Below are 20,460 nucleotides of genomic sequence, written 5' to 3' on the forward strand. Positions count from 1 at the left end.
ACTCTGTTAGCAGCTTTTCATGATCTTTTGCTAAGTCCATGGAAAGATAAGTTTCATTCACCAGTAAGAGATGTAAAAGCCAATTAAGACGAGAATGTAATAATTCTTCGAATAGACCATAAGACATTAAAATGAATATCTTGAACATTGTTATTACAAGTAATACCAGCACCAGCAATGTAGAAAGCAATACATTGTACAGAGAATTTCTCCATATATGCACTCTCAGAGAACACCATATATTGGCAATAACTTCATATCCAGTCAGGTAAGACGACTAGGTAGCCATCAATCTGTTTGAGAAATAACAAATAGGAAACAACGTACATGCACTGCTAGTCATCTGTAAGCTTTAGAGTTAGTTTCATGCCCATCTCAGAATTGTTGCGAACTTTGGCAACTCTGTACTCTAGCATTTCTTAATGGAGACACCCAGCTTCATACCAACAGAGACTAAGGTCTCGAGTGATCTTGAACTGTTTTCCAAGAGGTCCTCATCTATCTTGATTGTATCCTGCAGTATTTCACATATACTTGGACATTAGTGCAACCTTCAATAAGTAAATAATATGAAAAAAAATCCAAAATACAAGAATGTGAATGATCAACCGTCCAAGGAATTGATATTGAAATGTGAATGTAAAGATCCTTTTTATGAGAAATATTCTGTGACGGATCTATATGTAAACGGAAAAGCAGTCCACCGGCAGAAGATATCTTAAATTTTATCAACTTGTGTTATTGCCCTGTGGGAAGCACGAATTTTCCAGAAGGTTCTGATACTAACCTTTTCAAAGACGCAGATGACGGTACTTCCACCAAATGAGAAATATCCAAACTGCAAGTAAAATTAATGAATGAGATACCAAATAAATTCAAACACAAAATTTCTTGTGAAAGAAAACTTAAAGCCAAGTCAATTACTATGAACCTCATCTCCTTTCTTGACATAGTCACCCTCTTTTTTGGAAAAAGTGATACTACCAACCATCGTTGCTCCAATAGCAACAAATGCTACCTGCATTCGAGATATACTCATTTACAGAGTTGATAATAAGTTGTTCTGTTGTCATTATAATAAGTAAATTCGAGTCCCCACAAGTCATAATTTATTATAGTTCAGTAACTTCATACTACATCCCAACATCACAAATGAAAAACCAACTATTCATTTGGAGAAAAAGGTGATTTGTTTTCACAGATCCACATAATGCAAGGAAAAGCCAAAAGGAAAAGAAAAAAGAAAAATCCGTGGAGAGACATCACATAATCATTTAAATTCCAGGTTCTGAGGACCCCACTTACTGTCAAGATAATAACTGCAAGAAGAATCTCCAAGTCGGCTGATTGCGAAGCCAAACAGAATGCCCAAATAATATATTCAAACAGTACTAAATGGAAATAAGTCCCCATGTGAAGAACAAAAGTTCATCATCATTATTAATAAAATTTAATCAAGACAACAAATGTAGAAATTGCCAGTACATAATCCTACAGAATAAGCAGACATGATTAGCCCCTGGTATATGACAAGGATTGTGAAATTACAAATATCTTGTCTTCGACAGAAAACAGTAGAAGAAATCGTTCATAGTGACAAACCTTTCCAAATTCTTTCGTCGATATTAGAGATACGACGCGCTTATTTTCAGTGAACACATTACAGTACTTGCTATTCACTGCAATTGGGTTAACCTTGAAGATGGATGACAGCAAACAAAACGACGCATCAGAAGATAAGCCACAGAATGTCATCAAATGTGTCAGCAAGTTTAAAACTACCGTGTATAAGCATCCAGGTATATCCACAAATTTCTCAATAGTTCCAGATACAGGAACATGGAATCGATGATAATCCTGCAATAATTTGGAGGGACTGAGTTCAGCATTAATGTAGATATTACTTTGACAAATAAATCGTGCTCCAGCATAAAAAGAAATCACAAGCAAGTAAAATTGATGATTTTTCAAGAACTTTAATTAAGTTCAAGAACAAGAGAAACTGAAAGTACCTCACAAGCAAGTAAAACTGATAATTCTTCAAGAACCTTAAATCAAGTTCAAGAACTAGAGAAATTGAGAGTACCTGTGGTGCCAACCGAAATATCACTAGACTACCATCAGTGAAGGCACTGGAGGACACTTCACTCCCTAGAAGACCTTGTATAGAAAATTTTTTTCCCTAGTTTAACAAAAGAGATTCTGAATAAGATGCTATACAGCAGAAAAGCATATTTGAAAAATAAAGAATACTCCTTTCTAGATGACTGCTAAGATGTAGTCTGACCAATTTCCTCTAATTTCAGTGAAGCTCTGTCGAAATGTCAGAAAATAAGTATAGAGGAAAGAGTAACATAAAAATTTATAAAGCAAGAACAGAAAAATTGGCCACAAGCACACATATTATCAATAGATATACAGTAATTTTACTAGCACTTCATGTGCTTTATAAATTTCGCTCTCATAGACCACATCGCTCCAGAATCATCCTGCAGAGACTTATTGGATGATGACCAGACAACGGTAAAAACACAGCATAACACACAGAAGGCTACTGAGGTTGCATGACAGATATATAGTTATACCTTAATCCAAAATCTCATGGCATCTGAAGCAGTTTCAAATGCTGTCAACCGGCTATCAGCGGCACATACTGCAACATCGTCACATTCGATGCTGGTAATTGGCCTTGCACCAGGTTTTAACTCTCTTATAAAGAATTCATTGAATGTCTGCAACCAGGCCAGGAAAAAAAAAATCATATATCACAAGGAGTTTTATAATATACAAAACAAAAGGACATACTGACAGAGAAAAAGCAAGAAATAAATTTGTGAGCACCCAATTAAGTGAATGCAATCCATGGAGACAGCGTGTAAAAGTGGTAATCTTTGAATCTTCAGTACTTAATAACAAAGGGAATGGAAATAGCAGATCATGGAACATTCAAGCATGCAATTGAAATAGCTTAAATGACTGTTGTGTGGTACCCTATTCTCTCATCATTACCCAGCAACGATTTACAAAGATAACATTATAAGGACTTGCATAATCCTAATTACAGGGGAAGGAGGGGGGATGAGTTGGATTAAGTGCATACAGGCGAATAGTACAACGTGGTCATTTTCCTAGCAAAAGGAAATAACAAATTCGACTCCCCAATTATCCAGACTCAAGTACTGGTGGTGGAGTTGAAATGTAACAACACAAGCAACAGCTTAAAATACCATACAGTCTCGAATTTTTTACCAACCTTAAAGTGCTCCAAAGGGTATTTGATTTCAGACAGATTTATTTGATCCTGCAACATAATCAATTAAAGCAATCAAGGAACAGATATTCTCCCATAAGCTGATTCGATACGTAGACATGAGAACATGTAAAAAAAAAACTTATGATTCCATTCAATGATGGCAATAAGTATGAAACTAGGCTGAAGACACTCATGCACAATGTGCATGCATGGATGCACGAAACACATTTGGAGGAAGGAGGAAGGGGAAGGGCGTTAGGAGGGGATTTGATGAACTACATGACTTCACTACTTATCGCCCTAGTTTGAAAAGATTTTGTTTCACTACATGAATTATCGCCCTCGTCTGATCAGCCTGGTTTTTTACTATAACAGAATCATGTCTTATTTCCTACAGGATCAAAACAACAAAGGGATCACTGGTACTAGAGTCAAAATCACAATTAAGGCCACGCCCAACAAAATGAAGAATCCAATCTGTAGCTACTTGACCAAGGCTTCTTTTCATGTTGAATTATAATATGCCACCATTTGACACATTATGTGATTGCATGAAACTATATGCAAGTGCTTTCACTTTGACTAAGTACTACAGCAGAAAAGCATAGTCTTGGATGCCAACATTCTAGAATCAGCTCTAGTATGAGGTCTTCCATATATTTACATGAAAGGAGTTTAATGTTCAATACAAGTTGATCTGTGCCCAGGAACATGTACCGGGTGTACTCATTTGAAATTCAAATAACCCAACTTCAATTTGCTATAACATTTAACCAGCCAAAAGCTCCTATCCTTTTTCATTCTGGGAAGCAAATGATTAGATGAAGATAATGTCTCAGATAAATTTCACTTACTAGAACATGAAAACCAAGATACAACTTAAATGACAGGCAAGCAATTAAAAGAAAATGAAGAGTACTGGACTTATAACTGGATAAAAAGCTGAACTCAACCAATTTCACTGGTTGGTCAATGAAGATTTTGTTTGACAGCAATATTAGCAAAAAGAATATATTCTTGACTTGGGATCAATTTGAGAGTCAAACTGTATCCTTTGCTTAAGTAGGGAGTGATACAGTCAGGTAATGATAGTCATCATCTGACATCAGAAGTACAATCAGTCAACAGGGTTGGGTATCTCGCTTTTCTGACCAAGAGTAGATTTATTGGTTGGAAATCACAGAAGATCACAACTGATAAGCTCTAGATGTTCTAAATTCTGTCTTAAGAGTACACCACCATCATGTATAAAGTCTTCTAATATTGATCAATATGGCAAGTAAAAGTAGAGGCACTTGTCGACCGGTTTATTCAGTATTTGGTCTTTCTAGATGCTGATCCACAGTCTTTAGCATATACGAAAATGCAGAAGAAGAAATGACACCATGTTTGCAAATATGTAGAAAGGTGAAAAAATATGCCCGCTCGTTCAACCTTAGCAATTACCCCAAGCAAACTAATTGAATCTATTAGACGTGAAGGAGATTTCCACAGATATGCAACAAACACTTGGATAACATTCACAAAAGAAACAAAGTAACATATCCATTGATCAGGAGAGAATTTCCTTGACACAGCAATTACACACAAATGAGCTAACATATTGGATTATAGAAGAACAAATAATTATGATCGGTTTGGAGATTATTAGAACAAGGTCAGAATAATTATGTACCAGAAATAGCTTGAAAAATAAATGAAGCAAAAATTGTTTGTTCTATAAATAGTTCTTCCTGACAGAAGACATCCAATCACATTGCCATTTCTCTCAGCCTATCCTGATAAAAGGATTCATGCAAGCTTAAGAAAAGGACACAACCTTGATAAACTCATAACTGCAAGAAATCAAGAACCACAGGAAATGAAGCAACCAAATTAAAACAGGTTTCACAACTGACAAACTATTGAAACTGATGGTAGTCACTTAGACAAAGACGCCTTTCGCTGGTTAGAACTAAAATTCATGGAACATACACCTAATTCAAAGTGAAAAATGCAATTAGAGCTGGTGGAGTCCTTGTTCAAAAAATATTTCATGCCTTAAACATATTAATAAAATCTGGAATATTCTTGGCAGATTCAGTGCATTCCATTTTCCTGCCCTGCTTTTCTGAGATGCTTTGCAAGAGTTCTTTTGCCCCTGCATCCATATAAGGAATTCCACAAATCAAGGATATGCAAAGAGTGAATAATGATTTGACTTGACCACACAAGGAAAAAAGAAAAATATCCATTAGAGCTTACAAACTAAATGCACTGCAGAATAACAAATGATGAAAGAATTTTATCAAAATCTAAAAAACAAGAAGATGAAGATGCATGAAAGAGACAAATATTGAATATTTCTTTCAAAAAACTAAAATGCAGCACTTATATATTAAACGCCAACCTTTGTCCATGAGGCCAAGTCCTACTTTAGATTGATAAATGGCTCTCATAGATAAAATAATCTTGGAGTCAATTATTTCCTCCACTAGTCGCTTTGTTCGCCGATCAAAAACCTGAAAAATCAAAAAGAGTATCTCAGGGGGTTCTTAAGAATTGACTGCATTCATAGAAATTAGAATGAAAATCCCTCTCCTTTCAGTGCTAGTTTTGAGCATCATCATATCAAGTAACATGCTGGCAATGAATGTACATGAATTAAAAGCAAAACAACATCCATGGTTCACATGCAGAGGAATTTAATGACACAAATATTACACTAAAACAAGTTCTTCCAGGCACACACAGATGTTACCAGGAAAATGAGCTGTGAAGGAAAAAGTACCAGAATATGTGAAGCACTTGATCCAGACCTCAACCCAACTTCATAGGATGAAAAATGGGCCCATTCACTAATTTTGAACATCCACCTGCGAAGACAATGTTTATCTTTGACAAATCAAATGAAAACAGATAGTTATCCACTACAATGGTTGTAAATTCTTATTGTAACTGAAACAAAATTGTAAGAAGAAGATTGCACGGCTAAAATCCATCCAAGAAAGCATCATCCATATTGATCAACAACATAAAAACATCATTCATACTAATAGGTAGATAATAAGAGGTACTTTGTCTTAATCAACTAAACCATGCACGCACATGAGGATCAGTACCCTTGTATGGTTTGCATCTCATTTCTTTACAATGAAATCTTGTCTCGAGCAGTTGAGAATTTCCATAATACATGGTCCTTCTTGGAACATTTTTTAACCTTGCTATCTTATGTCTATCCAGAAGCAAATACTACTCATAATAAGGAGCAAGAGAAATTTAAGTCCTAACCCTTTTGAAGCCTGCTTATCAGTCAAGAATCCTCCAGTCATAACCTGATTTCCAGTGCCTTCATCAAAACACAGAGTCAAGTGAACCACAGTATTCAACCGATCTGAGACTTGAAGAATTTCACCACACACAGGACAACAGTTAATAAGTGGATCCCTGCACTCAAAAAAAAATTTAAAGAAAAAGTAAGAGTAGTGCAACATTATAATGAAAAATCTTTAAAGTTTTATATAATAGCAATGGGTTTCTAGTGATAACAATTGCTAAAAACGGAAAACCTAGTAGTGGTGACCATGCTTACTGAGGTTTAACATATCTTTTCAGCTCATTGTTCACTAGATCCAAGATACTTAGTAGATAAGGCATTCTGATACATCCAAGGCCCACTATACCAAGGAAATCAGAAAATATAGGACCTTAAACAAAGTTTGGCTAAAGAACCAGCAGTGTCCTACTAGAAGATCATGCCAGTCAGATCTCATGATCACCCCCTTCCAGCCTAAAAGAAAAGGGAATACCAAAATGTGCACAGGCGAGTTAATAATTAACCCGTAAATTATCAATTATACAACTATAGTTTGAATAAGTTAAGATTCAGGAAGACTAGCTTACTCGCATAAGTTAAGTGCTGATGGCAGTCTTTATAGGCAAATAGCACAATGAAATAAATCCATATGTTTTACTGGCATGAATGAGTGTAATGCCATATTTAGTTTACCATTTTAGTGCATCACAAATGCATTTATGTTTTAATATACAGGAAGCACAGAATTAGGGTTTAGCAGTCCCCTTGACAGTAGAAATGCCTTGTGCCACCGGAGATGACCTTGTGGGACTTTAGTTCAGTGAATGGCACGGATAGAAACGAAAGGGAGTACAACAATTGGTACTGGAAGAAGGAAGCACCACTCTAATATGAACAATTTCCTGTATTTTCTACATTCGGTAGTTAATTTGGTTGGGTTCTGCATTGTGTTCATCCTTGTCACCAGAGTCCCAGACTTCTTAGCATTTATTTTTACAGACACCATCTAGGAGAAAAGGCAAAAGAGATATAGGAAGACCTAAATTATGTATGCTTATAGCCAGATCTATACCTCCAATTTAGTGGTGCCACATCCTTCTTTTAGGAAATAGAAACTAGTAACTTCTAACTTATACAGGAAGTGCTTTCTTTTCCTTATAAATTATCTTAATGCAAGAAATAAGTTTCTGGTAAAGGAGTTTTAAAATGCTAAGCAGTGGGCAACTATATTTTGAAATGACAGAAGCTTATGAAAAGTCCAATGGAGTATTTATCCCGCCAAAACTATCCTCAATAGGTAACAAGAAAGTTAAAACTTGAGTTTATCTAACTTAAAAGCTTTCAATATGTCAAGCCTGTCTAATTGGAACAAATAGCAGTCATGTAAATGAAGAGAGTCAAATGCCACCAGCGTGGAATACAAATTGCAAGTGGGTAACATTAGCATGGAAATGTTCAGTTTTTGGCCTTCTCAAAGTCCATCACTATTTTGGTGGATGTACTTCCAATTCCTAGATATTAATATTTGACTAGGTAATGTTCTCTGGATGGTCATACATAGTATAAACAAAGAACAAGTGAAGACGGAAAGCAACAAACATAACTTCAACCAGAGTAACAATCAGTTTGGCCTTTATGCTAACCAAGATTATTGAGGGCACTTTGGCGGAGGGTGGCTATACATTTAAACTTTCTAGGCCTACACAACTTCTATCCCTCCACTTATTTAGAACAAATGAACAACTTCCTGTTCACCATGAAACATGAAAAATTAAAAAGATAAGAAAAAATGAGAAGGAAATAAAAGTAGGAAAATTGCAAAGGGTTATTCCAGTTGCTTATGGGATAAAAAGAAAATCACCCACAACCAACACCAAGGATGGTTAAAGGCAATGTTGACTACAGATTCAAAGAAAGAGAGCATCTATGCTTATACATAGGGCATGCCCTTCCTTTGCACTAGTCACAGACATAATCAATAGCACCATGAATTTGAAGAAGAATTATGTGCTGTAATTATAAGTGAGTAAAAGGAGATTCTTGTCTATAAACAGAGGTCATGTTTATAAATAAACAAACCTTGAATTGAAGATTTTTAATTTCTCATGTCAAATATTGAAGGAAAACAAGTTAATCAATCCAAAAGGATCCATACAGGATATACCAGAGAGCCGTTAAGCATAAATATTACTTATTCTTTGAAAATCAATGGTAATATATTGAGAAGAAAAACCCCACAATCTTTTCCCAAATTAACAGATGTTTTAAGAGCCTACTTTTCTTGTTGAAGAGCTAGAAGCATAGCCAACTCATCCAGGCTGACAATGCCATCTCCGTTCTCATCAGCAGCTTTGAAAAGTTCTTCTTTCTGAAAACAAAGCAAAATGACGGACAAGATAAAACAGATATTGAAACACAGTTATTAATATTTCTGCCATTAACGAGACTTTGGCGTTCAGTTTATTGCACAGCATCTATAGCCAGAAATGATGTATGCTCATCCTCAAATCACATTAGTGAACTTGAATTTATGGATCTTATAGTTATCGAGAAGAAAAAAAGATGGTGATCTTATATGATTGTTACAACAGAGCTACATCTGCTGACTTTGATTTCTTGATTGGAGAAATATGTGGCTCATGATGAAAGCAACAAATACAATTGTATGATTTTGTGCAGTGTAATGCCGGATTGTTCAAGACCAAGCCGAGTCACGAGCAGGGCAAGCCCACAGATTAAAGAATGAGAAGGCCTCTTAACAGTACTAGGGAAAGTAGGATGCAATCTGCTTCGTGTATCCAACTCTCGCAATAAAAACACACTCACCAATGCTTCAAGAATCTCAGAAATGTGAATAACACTCTAAAATTTCAGATGCAAACCTTGGTGGCAGCCAGTTGATTGCCAAATGCATCAATTAAGTCGGAGAATTCGTTAAACGAAAGACTTCCATCTTCATTGTAATCCTGTATAATGGCAAAAAAAAAGGGTAGATGTAACTATAATTTTTGAACTACAAGGAAAAGACAACCCACACCGTGGCAAGACGCTTGTTGATATTCTTGCATCTTAAAGAACTTGTCAGGTAACTTTGACTTTATCCTCTTTTAACCTCTCAAAATTGACACTACACACCAATGGAGCATTCTGATTACATATGGCATCCAGAAAGAAACCTTATTATGGGACTAGTGAAGGATCATCATCCAGTTTAAATTTTTCAACCCAGGATAAACCCTTCGTCTTTTCTTTTGTCATAATTCACATACATTCCAATGCATAGACACCAAGGAGTACAGGAAAATTACTATTAGCATGCCAATGGAACACTAGCAACAATTCTCATTCATCAGTATGATTTAGTGAGGCGAGGTAGATATGATATCACACGCCAAGAGTTATACATACCACTATAGACAAAATACGCCTTGCAAAACTCATTTCTGTTTCCATTGGGTCCTACAAATGTTACAATAATTAGTGTAAGGCATATAAATAGCGTATTTTCTGCAGACATGAAGGTATAAGAAATTTGCACCTCAATGGAACAAGACACGGTTATAGTGCCAACAATTCCTCCAGAAGATGCTGGATCTAATAGGCCATAATCCTCAATGTCAGAATCTGAATCCTACAAAATATTTGATCTGAGCATTAAAAAGAAAGCATTCTAACAATTCATATATACACATCTATGCAAGTAGAAAAGAAAAAGAAAAAGGTAACAAACACAATAATAATACATGTGATAGTCACATTGTTAGATTTAATCAAAGAGTGGTTTCGATACTGTTTCTTCAAAACACGATTATCTTGGACATACTAGATTTGAAATGTCATCTTAAAAATTTTACACTGTACTGCTATATTTAATAGGTAAAAATTAAAAGGAAAACCCTAAATCTGTCACAAGGAAATTGTTTGATTCAAATCCAAGCTTTAGACACAAATTACCGGTCACAAGACCAAGAGTGAAAAGCTTCAGCCATAAAAAGGAAGTTTGAGAATATCTTGTCAAACCTAAAACTTGATAAATTACATACGTCAGTGCAAACAAATCAAGAAAAAAAGGCAAATTGTACCATATATCTTTGGCTTTTTTTACCCCCAAAACATCAAATATTCATCAGTGTCATTTTCTTATTCTTCACTATTTCCAATTGTTACTTTTTCAGTTGAATAATAATCTTCTCCATGTTTTATAATTCAGGAAATACATTAAGTTGGTTCCTGAAAAATAATGTGCTATTGTTGTCGTTCAATTTATGGGTTATTCGTAAATAACTGATTGGTTATAACTACTAAACATCAATAAACATGCTGAACCTGAACCTATAATATTCAGATATTTCTATTAAGCTCGGATCAACCAGACGTTCATAGGTAGGACACTATGTAGACCACGTTATAAGTAAATAGCTCATGATTGATAGATAACCAATAAATCATATATTCAATCAATTAAGACAAAGATCATTTCAGGACTCTATTCAAAGATGACTAGCATAAGAGTCATCTTTAATTTATCATGCAAAGAGAAATAACTGAATAGCAAGTAATCCATACAGTTAGGCTATGTCATGTTCTAATTTTGCTTTTTCACCCCTAAGTAATAAAGTGTTATATTTTGACAGCTTAATTTCACTTATCTCACCTTCTCTTTACCAATCACCAATGGCCATGCACCAATAACACACATACACCCCAGCCAAAAGCAGAAAATGAGACACTTCAAGAAAGAGCAGACGCATTTCAAGCCCAAGCACAAATAAGTCTTCTTAAATTAACAAGTTATCATATTTTTTATTCTTTAGCATTACAGTTGCCTTATCAACTAACATTCTGCTCCAACAAAACATGATAAAATATGGGAATCTTGATGCTACTATATGCCTCTTCTTATAAACTGTTTACAATAAATGCATGTTCCATAGAGCTCCTCCAATGAGAAATGAGAGGGGCCGTAACCCAAGCCTATGTTTGGAAATGTTTTAGAGGCTAAGACTTTTTTGTTAATTTCAGGAGTTCGATCGAGTTTGCTTCCTTTTCTGAACACGTGCACCAACAGAAAAATGCCATAAATGAACTATCGTTCCACTAACATGTCCACCATGTTGAAATAGTAAACAATAAAACTCTGAGACCAGTGTATCTCACCCGAGTAAGAAAATCATATAAATCAATCTCACAGAAACCAATAAGATTGTTCTTGGACATTCTGTTAGTCTGCATCCAAAATAAAGAATGATATAATACTCAGTTGACATGTGCACATATTAAGGTAGAGCATAAAAACTCATGATATGAATTAAACAATATCATCATATACTTGGAATGAATGAGACGAAGATGGAGAGAGAAAAATAATAGTGGTTGTTATGAAAACTTTTCTCCCTGATGACGAAAAAATCAGGAGATGGCTAATGACAGCAGATGAAAACACACCTCAAATACAGATATTCTTGCAACATGTGCCCCATTTCTTTCCAAAAGAAGCTTTTTCTCCTGTGAAGTATGAAGCCATAGTTCAAATTATGAAAATTGTTATATTGAAACAATCATTGAAGACCCTGGTTCAAGGGATGATTATGACCATGATATAACTAAATACAGTATCTAGAGGCTCAGGAGAAACCAACTGCTATGGCAGAACAAAGATTCTTTATCATCTAATAAGAGAAACTGGGTAAGATGTCAAACTCATATGCCTTAACTGATACTGGTTAATAAATTGATGGCATGTTACAAACATGCAATTTAAGGGTAAAATATTCAGCGCGCCCCTTACAAGATATGAAAAGTTTACTCCATTGTGGATCTAAAGAGTGCTTTAAATACACAGAAATACTATTTGGTCAGAGAGAAAGCACACGGCCAAGTATCAATTCTTAGTATGCATAAAGTAAATTCAATTCTTTCAAAAGACCTGGCAGTTCTTTCATGCCAGAGACTCACACGATACAACATCATAACACCATCTAACAGTCCTCCTAAAAGTATAGAGAATCCACACACCCCACATTGCAACAAATTTTATAAACTTATTTGCCAAAGATTCTTAGCCATGTCATTTGAAAAAGGACTCAATTGTTTACAGACCACAACAATGCATTGTCTAAAATTAATGTGTTGTTGAAATGAAAAAATAAGAGTCATGGACTTCAACAGATTATTTATGTGTTCAATGAAAATAATGTTAAGAGATACTCACAGAACCCCAGACAGGTTGGTCCGTGCTGTACAAATAACAAAAACAGTGTCAATGCCTGTAGACAGGGAGACAATATCCATGGACAGTGAAACTTTTCTTTAAAGCATGATTATATATACACATGAAAACTACCAATCGTTTCCAAAAGAATTTGTATAATCAAGTCATCTCATGAATATGAAAAAAAATATATTTGCAAATGAATACAACAAGAAATAATTTTATAACAATTGACAAGCAGAACAACAGAATACAAAAATAAAATAATCCAATAAATGGCCCGACACAAAACCAAGCAATAGTTTAATGAAAGCTACTGATCTACTCTCCGCTCCATTATATTTCTATCCACACAAACTCCTATTTCATCAAAACTATTCGCAAAATGCTTATTACTGCCAGAAGGATTAGCTAATTTTCTTTTACATTGGAATTTATGTGTTGTAGATACCTCAGTTCGCTTCTTCTGAGAGACAAATAGAGTGCACAACACATATTTAGAGAGAAACTCAATTCAATGTAGCAGGAGTCAGAAAATGAATTGGCACTTAAAATTACAACTAGCTCACAAGTAACGTATATGAGTTAATGTATCAAAATTATTGATTGACATCACGATCAAATATTTTAAAAACCAAAAAAGGGAAAATAAATAAAAAAACAAAAACGACTTAACTCATCAGAGATAGCGGTTCGGAAAGTCTGTTCACCAAAAGAAACACATGCAAGCCATTTGTCCTTGAATTTCATCTTCGCCTTCACCACCCAACAAAAAGAACAAAGAAACACAACTTGGAATCCCATTAAGCATTTCCACCAAAACTCCAAAAAAATGAAAAACAAACAGCGATGGTTGAATTAGAACAAAAAGTATGTCATGAAGGTGTACGCCGATGATGCGGAGGAAAGCGATTCCGGCGAAGTCTCCCTCCTTGAGTAGTTTGCGCATGGTGGACTCTGAACTCGTGTCACGGTGGTGGCGGCGGAAGTGGGGACGGTGACGGTGGAGGCGCTGCCGGAGTTTCGCAATTCTTGATGTCGTGGCCCCAGAAGTGTCCGCTGACTCATCCGGGTTCTCGTGCTTCGAAGCTGCATGACCCATTTTCTCCCTCACTCGGGTCTGCTCAGCCTACTTTACACTCTACAGAAACAACTCCAACACAGACAGAGACAGTGATCCAAGCTATAATTTCGCACAGACGACTTTATTTTGCGACAGGAAGCAAGATATGATTCAAAAGAGGGCAATCAAGAAAGTTTTGACTATCGAGAAATAGGGGAGGGGGTGTGGTGGGGTGGGGTGGGGTGGGGGTGGGGGGACGGAGTCCTGTTATTCATAATTCATCCAGTTCCACATAAAGTGGAATGATGTCAGTGTGAATTGGGGCCCGGCCGGAGACAGCAGCATATCCAGAATGGAGAGGGGTTTATGCGTGAAAGTGACAACTGAAATAAAGACAAATAATTTACCCTAAAAATAAATAAATAAAGATAAATATCTCATATGGTTTTCTGGTAATTTTGGATAATTTATAATTATATTGCCTTCTTGATATTTGATATTACTACACACTAATATGCTATAATTTATAAAATTATATTTAGTACACATAATATTTATTTTTTTTCATAAATAAATCATCATTAATAAAATATCATCGAAGTCGATATTAACAAAAATATTTAATAAAAATTCATATTATTTTTTATTAACTTATTACTCACTTATTATAGGTTAATCAAATCTTTTCTAACTAAAAATACTCTTATAAAGTTGATGATATATTTTCTTACAATATTAGTGTGAAAATGTATAGGGTAGTTTGGTATATATATATTTGACATGAAATAAGTCGGTAATAAATCATTTGAAATAAATATAGATTTTAATTAAATTTTGTTGCTAATATCATCTAATTTGGTAAATTTTGACTAACGAGTGAGTCTATTTTATCAGATAAAAACAAACACATGAGTAATAAATGTAATATGTCAAACTAAAAGTGTCAATATATAACCACACCAAATCTTATGACAAGGCAATGTAAAGAAAGACTTCAGACCTCTTCAGGCTTAAAAGACATTTGGATGAGTTTATAAGCAGTTTAAAATATTTTTTTTTTGGCAGAAGTGTTTGTTAATATTTATTTTAAAAATGGGCTTATAAAAATAAAAAATTTAATTATTTAGAATTTTAAATTTGCACTGTAATGACCCGAATGATAATATACGAATGATGTAAGTGTTTTGTCACTTTAACGATAATTGGGGATATTTTGGTCATTTTATATCATTTTATCTGATCTCGCATCACTCTTTGTATCATTGATTTCGAATATTTGATTTTTCACTTGCTAAAATTTTCAAATGTTGTAATATCCATTTTTATCCCAAATGAATTAATTAAAGTTAATTTTATAAGTATTATATTAACAAAGTGGCTTTAGAATTTAAGCTTTATGAAAGGTATAAATTATTTATAGAGTAGATGCTATTTTCTCACTTTATTTTTTCTAAAAAAGTCGTTTTATTTTATTTTTTTCTGTCTTTACTTAGTGAAAGAAAAGAATCTCTTGGTCTAGTAATTAACTTTTTATGAGATTCTCGTATTAAAAATATTTTTGAAGAAAAAAAAAAAGAGGATAATTACTCGTCATTTCATGAGGTTTGGTATAATTGTACATAAATCTCATGTGATTTGAAAAATTACATCTAGTATGTCTGATGTTTGTTTATGTAATAGATCCATTAATTAGTTAAAAATTTATCGAATTTGATTATATTAACAAAAAAGTTTGATGAAAATTTATTTTATCTCCAATTGACTTATTACTAACTTATTACAAATTAAATAAATATTTTTTTTGATCAGAAAATACTTATTTGACTTGCAATAAGCTAGTGATAAGGCAATCGAGATTCAATTTTTTTGCTAATATTAATAAATTAGGTGATTTTTGAATAAATAATAAGTTTATTTATTAGATAGAAATTGATGTCAGGAGCATTAGGTGTATTTTTTTTAATTATATAAAATTTATGTGTAATTACACGAAATATTAGAATAGAACAGTGTTATTACCCTTTTAAAATATGAGGGATATTTAATCTTATTTTTGTAAAAGAATAAACGAGAAATAAGACCCAACTTTGAGGCCCAAAGCTGGACCTTTCATTGAAAAGTTATCCTGTTTGGTTCCTCCCATTTTCAGGCCCAAGCAAAAACTCATCGTCTCTTTCCTGCCTTTTTTAGTTTGTGAGTGGGTAAAGTGACGTTGCTGCTGCAGTAAAATTATCAAGGTGATGCTCCTTTTTCCAATTCTGCCTGCAGCAAGCGATGGCTGGAGGCTGACATGTTCTCGTGTGTTCATCAATGCGGCATTGACGCCCCGTAAACGTGGCATTGTTGTTAGATTATTGCGATTTTTAACATGCCCGCCACCTGTTTGATTGGGATCCCGTAGTCAAATGAAAAGAACCCGTCAAGTAGTTTGAATCTTTTCGCGGAGAATGGATGCAACGCAGCAATGTATTTGAATACCAATTGCCTTTCTGTTGTTACTTTTTGTTAATCCTTTTCCCTTATGCTGCCTTAGAAATTTTTATTCTGTTTCCCTGTCGATGTCATGCACTCGTGTTTCTTGGTATGTTTTAGTACCCAGAAGGCAAGAATATTAGGACGAGTTTTGCAAACAGAACCATTTTTGTAATACTAGCAAGGATTTTTGCCACAAGAATGCATCTCCAGACAAATGACAGTGAAAGCGAGTAGAAGGTGGTGGCATACTCCTATATTTTATTAAGTGGTATTCATGATGTAAAAGAGGAAAAATAAATGGCTATGATGGACAGTCTGTGAAACATGATTGCAACTTGATTGAGAACGTTGGAGGTGTGCATTGCAGGGTTACCTAAGGCATGATGCGTCTTGGCTTATTTGCTTGTTCTTTATAGAAATAAGGAAGTCGAGAATCAACTGCCTATGTTATTCATGTTTTGCGCTTTTATTGAGCAGCTTATTGCTTCCATGTCTAGGATTTGCTTAGCTGATACTACATACTAGACTAGAAGTTATATTAGTATTGATAGTAGATCATGCACTTTTTCCAGCATGCCAAACTCAGTACTACGTGAAAGGATAACAAATGTTACAACATACAGGAAATAAACATTTGCTGTTCTGATGTGAATTTTTTAGAAAGTATATCTTATAGATCACCCTGTTTGTTCATATGGCCAAATTGTGAGAACAGGACACCCTAAGTAGATATAGTTGTCCCTTCAGGGTATGCGCTAACAGCTGTGCTTACGTACCCTCCTGATACTCTCAGGTGTTAGTAGACATTTTCGTTTTGCCTACTGGACTTGTGTCCCTGGGTAACTCACAATAAGGCCTTGTACTAAAGTTTCCCCTATCTTGTCTTTCTTTCTTCTTTTTATGGCTTTTGCAGTCTCTCTCCTTCTTGATGGAACAAGAGGCCGCATCACTTATTGCAACAGCGGCTGGCAAGTAGTAATTTCTATTGCGATTTTCCCACATTTTGGAAGGGCTAGTAATCGTTTTAGAAGGGAAACTTCCCATATCCCACTTGGTCCAGTTTAGTTCTATTGTCAACATTGCTTCAGGATACGATAGAAGCTGTTGCAATTCTTCTTCTCTATACTATTTTTCAATTGCTGCAAAAGAGCTCGCTTCATGGAACTGGAACATCTCTTGCAAATTTATCTGCTCAACAAACACTTGTTTGTGTTCTGGGAAAGAGGGTCTGTTCATTTTGATTCTCTTTGTTGTTCTTCTCATATATAGGTGGGTACATATAAGAGACCACCTTGCTCATGCACATCCTACTCGAACAATTGGTTGTCATCATTACTATTTATGCATCTCTGTGGCTTTAATGGGAGGATGGCTGGTGGTTTAATGGACTCTCTTTAAGCTGTTTATGTCTATTTGAAATTATTATCCTTTGCACCGGGGTGACTTCTGCTTCTTGTCTTATGCATGCACACACACACACGCACATTAATTTAATAATCTTTCCTCATCTAGTCATCCTCAAGTTTTTTCAGTAAACCTTTGTGTTTTGTGCCTCCCTATTTAATGTTAACCTAATTAACTATTAATGTAGGATTGTCATCTTCAGGATGTGGACATGAAATTTTATTTCTTTTCTTCTTTAAAGCTAAAAAATGACATATTTGGTTGTTCAACCGATATACCTTGTGGCTTGTAGCTGCACCATTTTGTAATTATTCAAGTAGATGACTGTAATATTATCTCTCTAGGTATGCATGTTTCCTTTTTTTTCTTACTATTGAAGATATTGTTCGAAAATGACAATGAAGTTGGCCTACTGGCTTAGTAGCTTCCAGTCTTGCGGGAGTTTCTATTTTACTTGCTGCAGCTGTATCTCACTGTTTTGTCACGGCCGGAATTTGACCACAACGCATGCTCTATCCAAGGTTTACTCCTTGGCGAAGGAACGCTTTGGTTGAAGTTCTGTTCTGTATACAATTGCATTTCATAATTCAAAAACTTTTCTAGTTTGTAGCTTTCCTTCCTTTTTGTGTTAAAAGGGTCTTGTTTTAAAGGATCTGTTCATAATGAATTTTAGAAACACATATCTGTCCCTGAATGTTTATTTGATGGAAATTATGAAAGAAAAGGATGTGAGCAACATCATGAGTCAGAAATTCCTTTTTCTATGTATTTCAGGTGTGTCTCTCCATCTGTAGAATCTGAGACTTTGCTGTTATTCATTTTTACTGTAGGGACAGTGCAAGGATGATTGTAAAGTTCCTGAAGAAGAGAGTTGTAGATCGTGAGCTTCTGTAGTATGTGTTGGCACAACTCTGTTTTTGCCTTTCTGATGCTTCTTCTGAGTTGGTGTCTTATGAAGAACTTTAATCTACAAACCATTAATTGTGTGAATATTGCTATTTACAATTTTATAAGCACTCAGGGTCTCCAGATTCTCCAGCTTATAAATTGGTCAAGGGATCTTATTAATGTCACCTGACAGTGCTGAAAGTTCTATAGATTGGTTTCATGCTGGCTTGCTTACCATTGGCTCTGATTGGTGATCTTTGTTGGTTTGTCATAGATGTATGCCGCATGTATGCCTCCCCTCTTGCTGAATCTTGACCCACGTGCATGGTTATGGTCCAAAATGATGGATGTGCTGATTGGATCCTTTGTAATAAATCATATGGTTACCTGAAAAGATATTTTTTTACCTCTTATTTTCTCGATATATTAATTGTTTTCCTCAAATATTTTTGGTTTACTTGAAACATCTTGTGTTTTTTCCCTCACCTTTGCGTGTTTCTCCATTTCTTATGCCTCCCTCCATTTTTCCTTTCTTTTGTTGTGGATTATCACTTTTATTTGTCCTGAGCTTTCTTCTAACTGCATCTAGATTCCTAGTGCATCCCTCATTATAACAATGTGGTTTACTACATTAAAATGTAACGAATATTGATAACTACCTCAAATAACACGATGGTTCTTGGAAAATGATGTAAAGAAGGTGGGTTGACAGCATATTTATTGTGGTTTATTGATTCCTTTCAGAAGTCAAATAAGAGGGCTAACTGGGTTTGCCAGTGGAAGTTGTTTTTATTTTTCTACTTCCTGTTAATGACAATAATAATTGCATTGTTTCCAGCAGTATGTATCAATGGAGAGGAAATTTCCTGAGTGGGTAGATCAGGGAAGAGATGAGTGGCTAACTGGGATCCACCTAGACGGATGGGCTTGCTTGTAATCTGCATGATTTGTCATTGTAGGAAGTTACAGTTTGGCCACCGATAAACAGTTCTCTAGTGGAACATTCCTGCCTTTACAAGAATTTGGATTGGTAACTTGTGGGGCTCTACTGGAGAAATTCTTGTGAAGACGCTTCTGCCGCCACCAGTTACCAGGTATTGAAGTTATGTTGATGAAGAAAGAGTTTGCTTTCAAATTGTACTTTAGCAATAAAAAAGTTCAAGAGCTGGTAGTTTCATGTATATAATGACTACTAGCATTAGATTTAGGAGATTGGAATATGCATGCTTATGTTTGATTATTTGGCAGCATGTAACCAAGATTACTTTATGAAATAAATGGGCAGCCTCAGTTTTATTTCCTCTTTTCCTAATTTCAGCTGCGAATCCCTTGTTATCCTGTACTCATTGCTCTTACCTCCTCAGATTTATCACGTTAGCAAGATAAACCTCTTTTGGGTGGTTACTTTAGAGCTCATTTTGGAGTGTTGGATATGCACAACAGTCAAAGTTTACTCAAGTAATTTGTGAACCTAATTTCTTGTAATCAAGATTGACTGCACCTTTCTCGATTTTGAGTCTTATATTATACCATCTCATGAACGAGAAAAGCCATTTACTCAAGTCAATCTACTTTACAGGTTTACTGTGTACAAGGTATTTCAGCCGTAAACACCGCCAACAATCAAAAGCAGGAACTAATATTATTCAACACACTCACATTTCACACTAATATAATTAAATCTGCTCTTGATGATGAGCTTGAAAGGTAATGGGACAGGCATTCATTCAGTTTTAGATGCATAAACTGCCTAGAATAACTTGAGTTATGCCAAAGTTATGGAAAGGGCCCGGCAAGTCACTTGAGTTTTTGTCAATTTCTGCTACTAGTGGTATCTCCACTTGTGCACAAGTTTCTTTATCATGAATGCC

At 35.0% G+C, this 20,460-nt stretch overlaps 1 protein-coding gene across 2 annotated transcripts; it reads right to left on the reverse strand.

Annotated features, from left to right (window-relative positions):
* On the reverse strand, positions 84-14,051 carry LOC105169187 (phosphatidylserine decarboxylase proenzyme 2-like). Of its 2 annotated transcripts, XM_011089530.2 has the most exons (21): positions 13,649-14,051; positions 13,436-13,515; positions 12,760-12,784; positions 11,994-12,053; positions 11,706-11,774; positions 10,087-10,179; positions 9,957-10,007; positions 9,431-9,514; positions 8,825-8,916; positions 6,524-6,679; positions 6,024-6,108; positions 5,643-5,754; positions 5,293-5,393; positions 3,254-3,301; positions 2,586-2,732; positions 2,087-2,182; positions 1,783-1,857; positions 1,603-1,695; positions 932-1,018; positions 788-838; positions 84-514 (listed from the first exon to the last, which is right to left on the reverse strand). In XM_011089530.2, the coding sequence occupies exons 1-21, from the start codon at positions 13,859-13,861 to the stop codon at positions 410-412; spliced, it is 1,923 nt and encodes a 640-aa protein (XP_011087832.1). In that variant the 5' UTR covers positions 13,862-14,051; the 3' UTR covers positions 84-409. The 2 variants fall into 2 exon arrangements, with proteins under 2 accessions (XP_011087832.1, XP_020551599.1); XM_020695940.1 differs by lacking the exons at positions 12,760-12,784; positions 13,649-14,051.

The sequence above is a fragment of the Sesamum indicum genome, linkage group LG8 (genome assembly GCF_000512975.1).
Source record: "Sesamum indicum cultivar Zhongzhi No. 13 linkage group LG8, S_indicum_v1.0, whole genome shotgun sequence".
In the NCBI taxonomy this organism is placed as follows: domain Eukaryota; kingdom Viridiplantae; phylum Streptophyta; class Magnoliopsida; order Lamiales; family Pedaliaceae; genus Sesamum; species Sesamum indicum.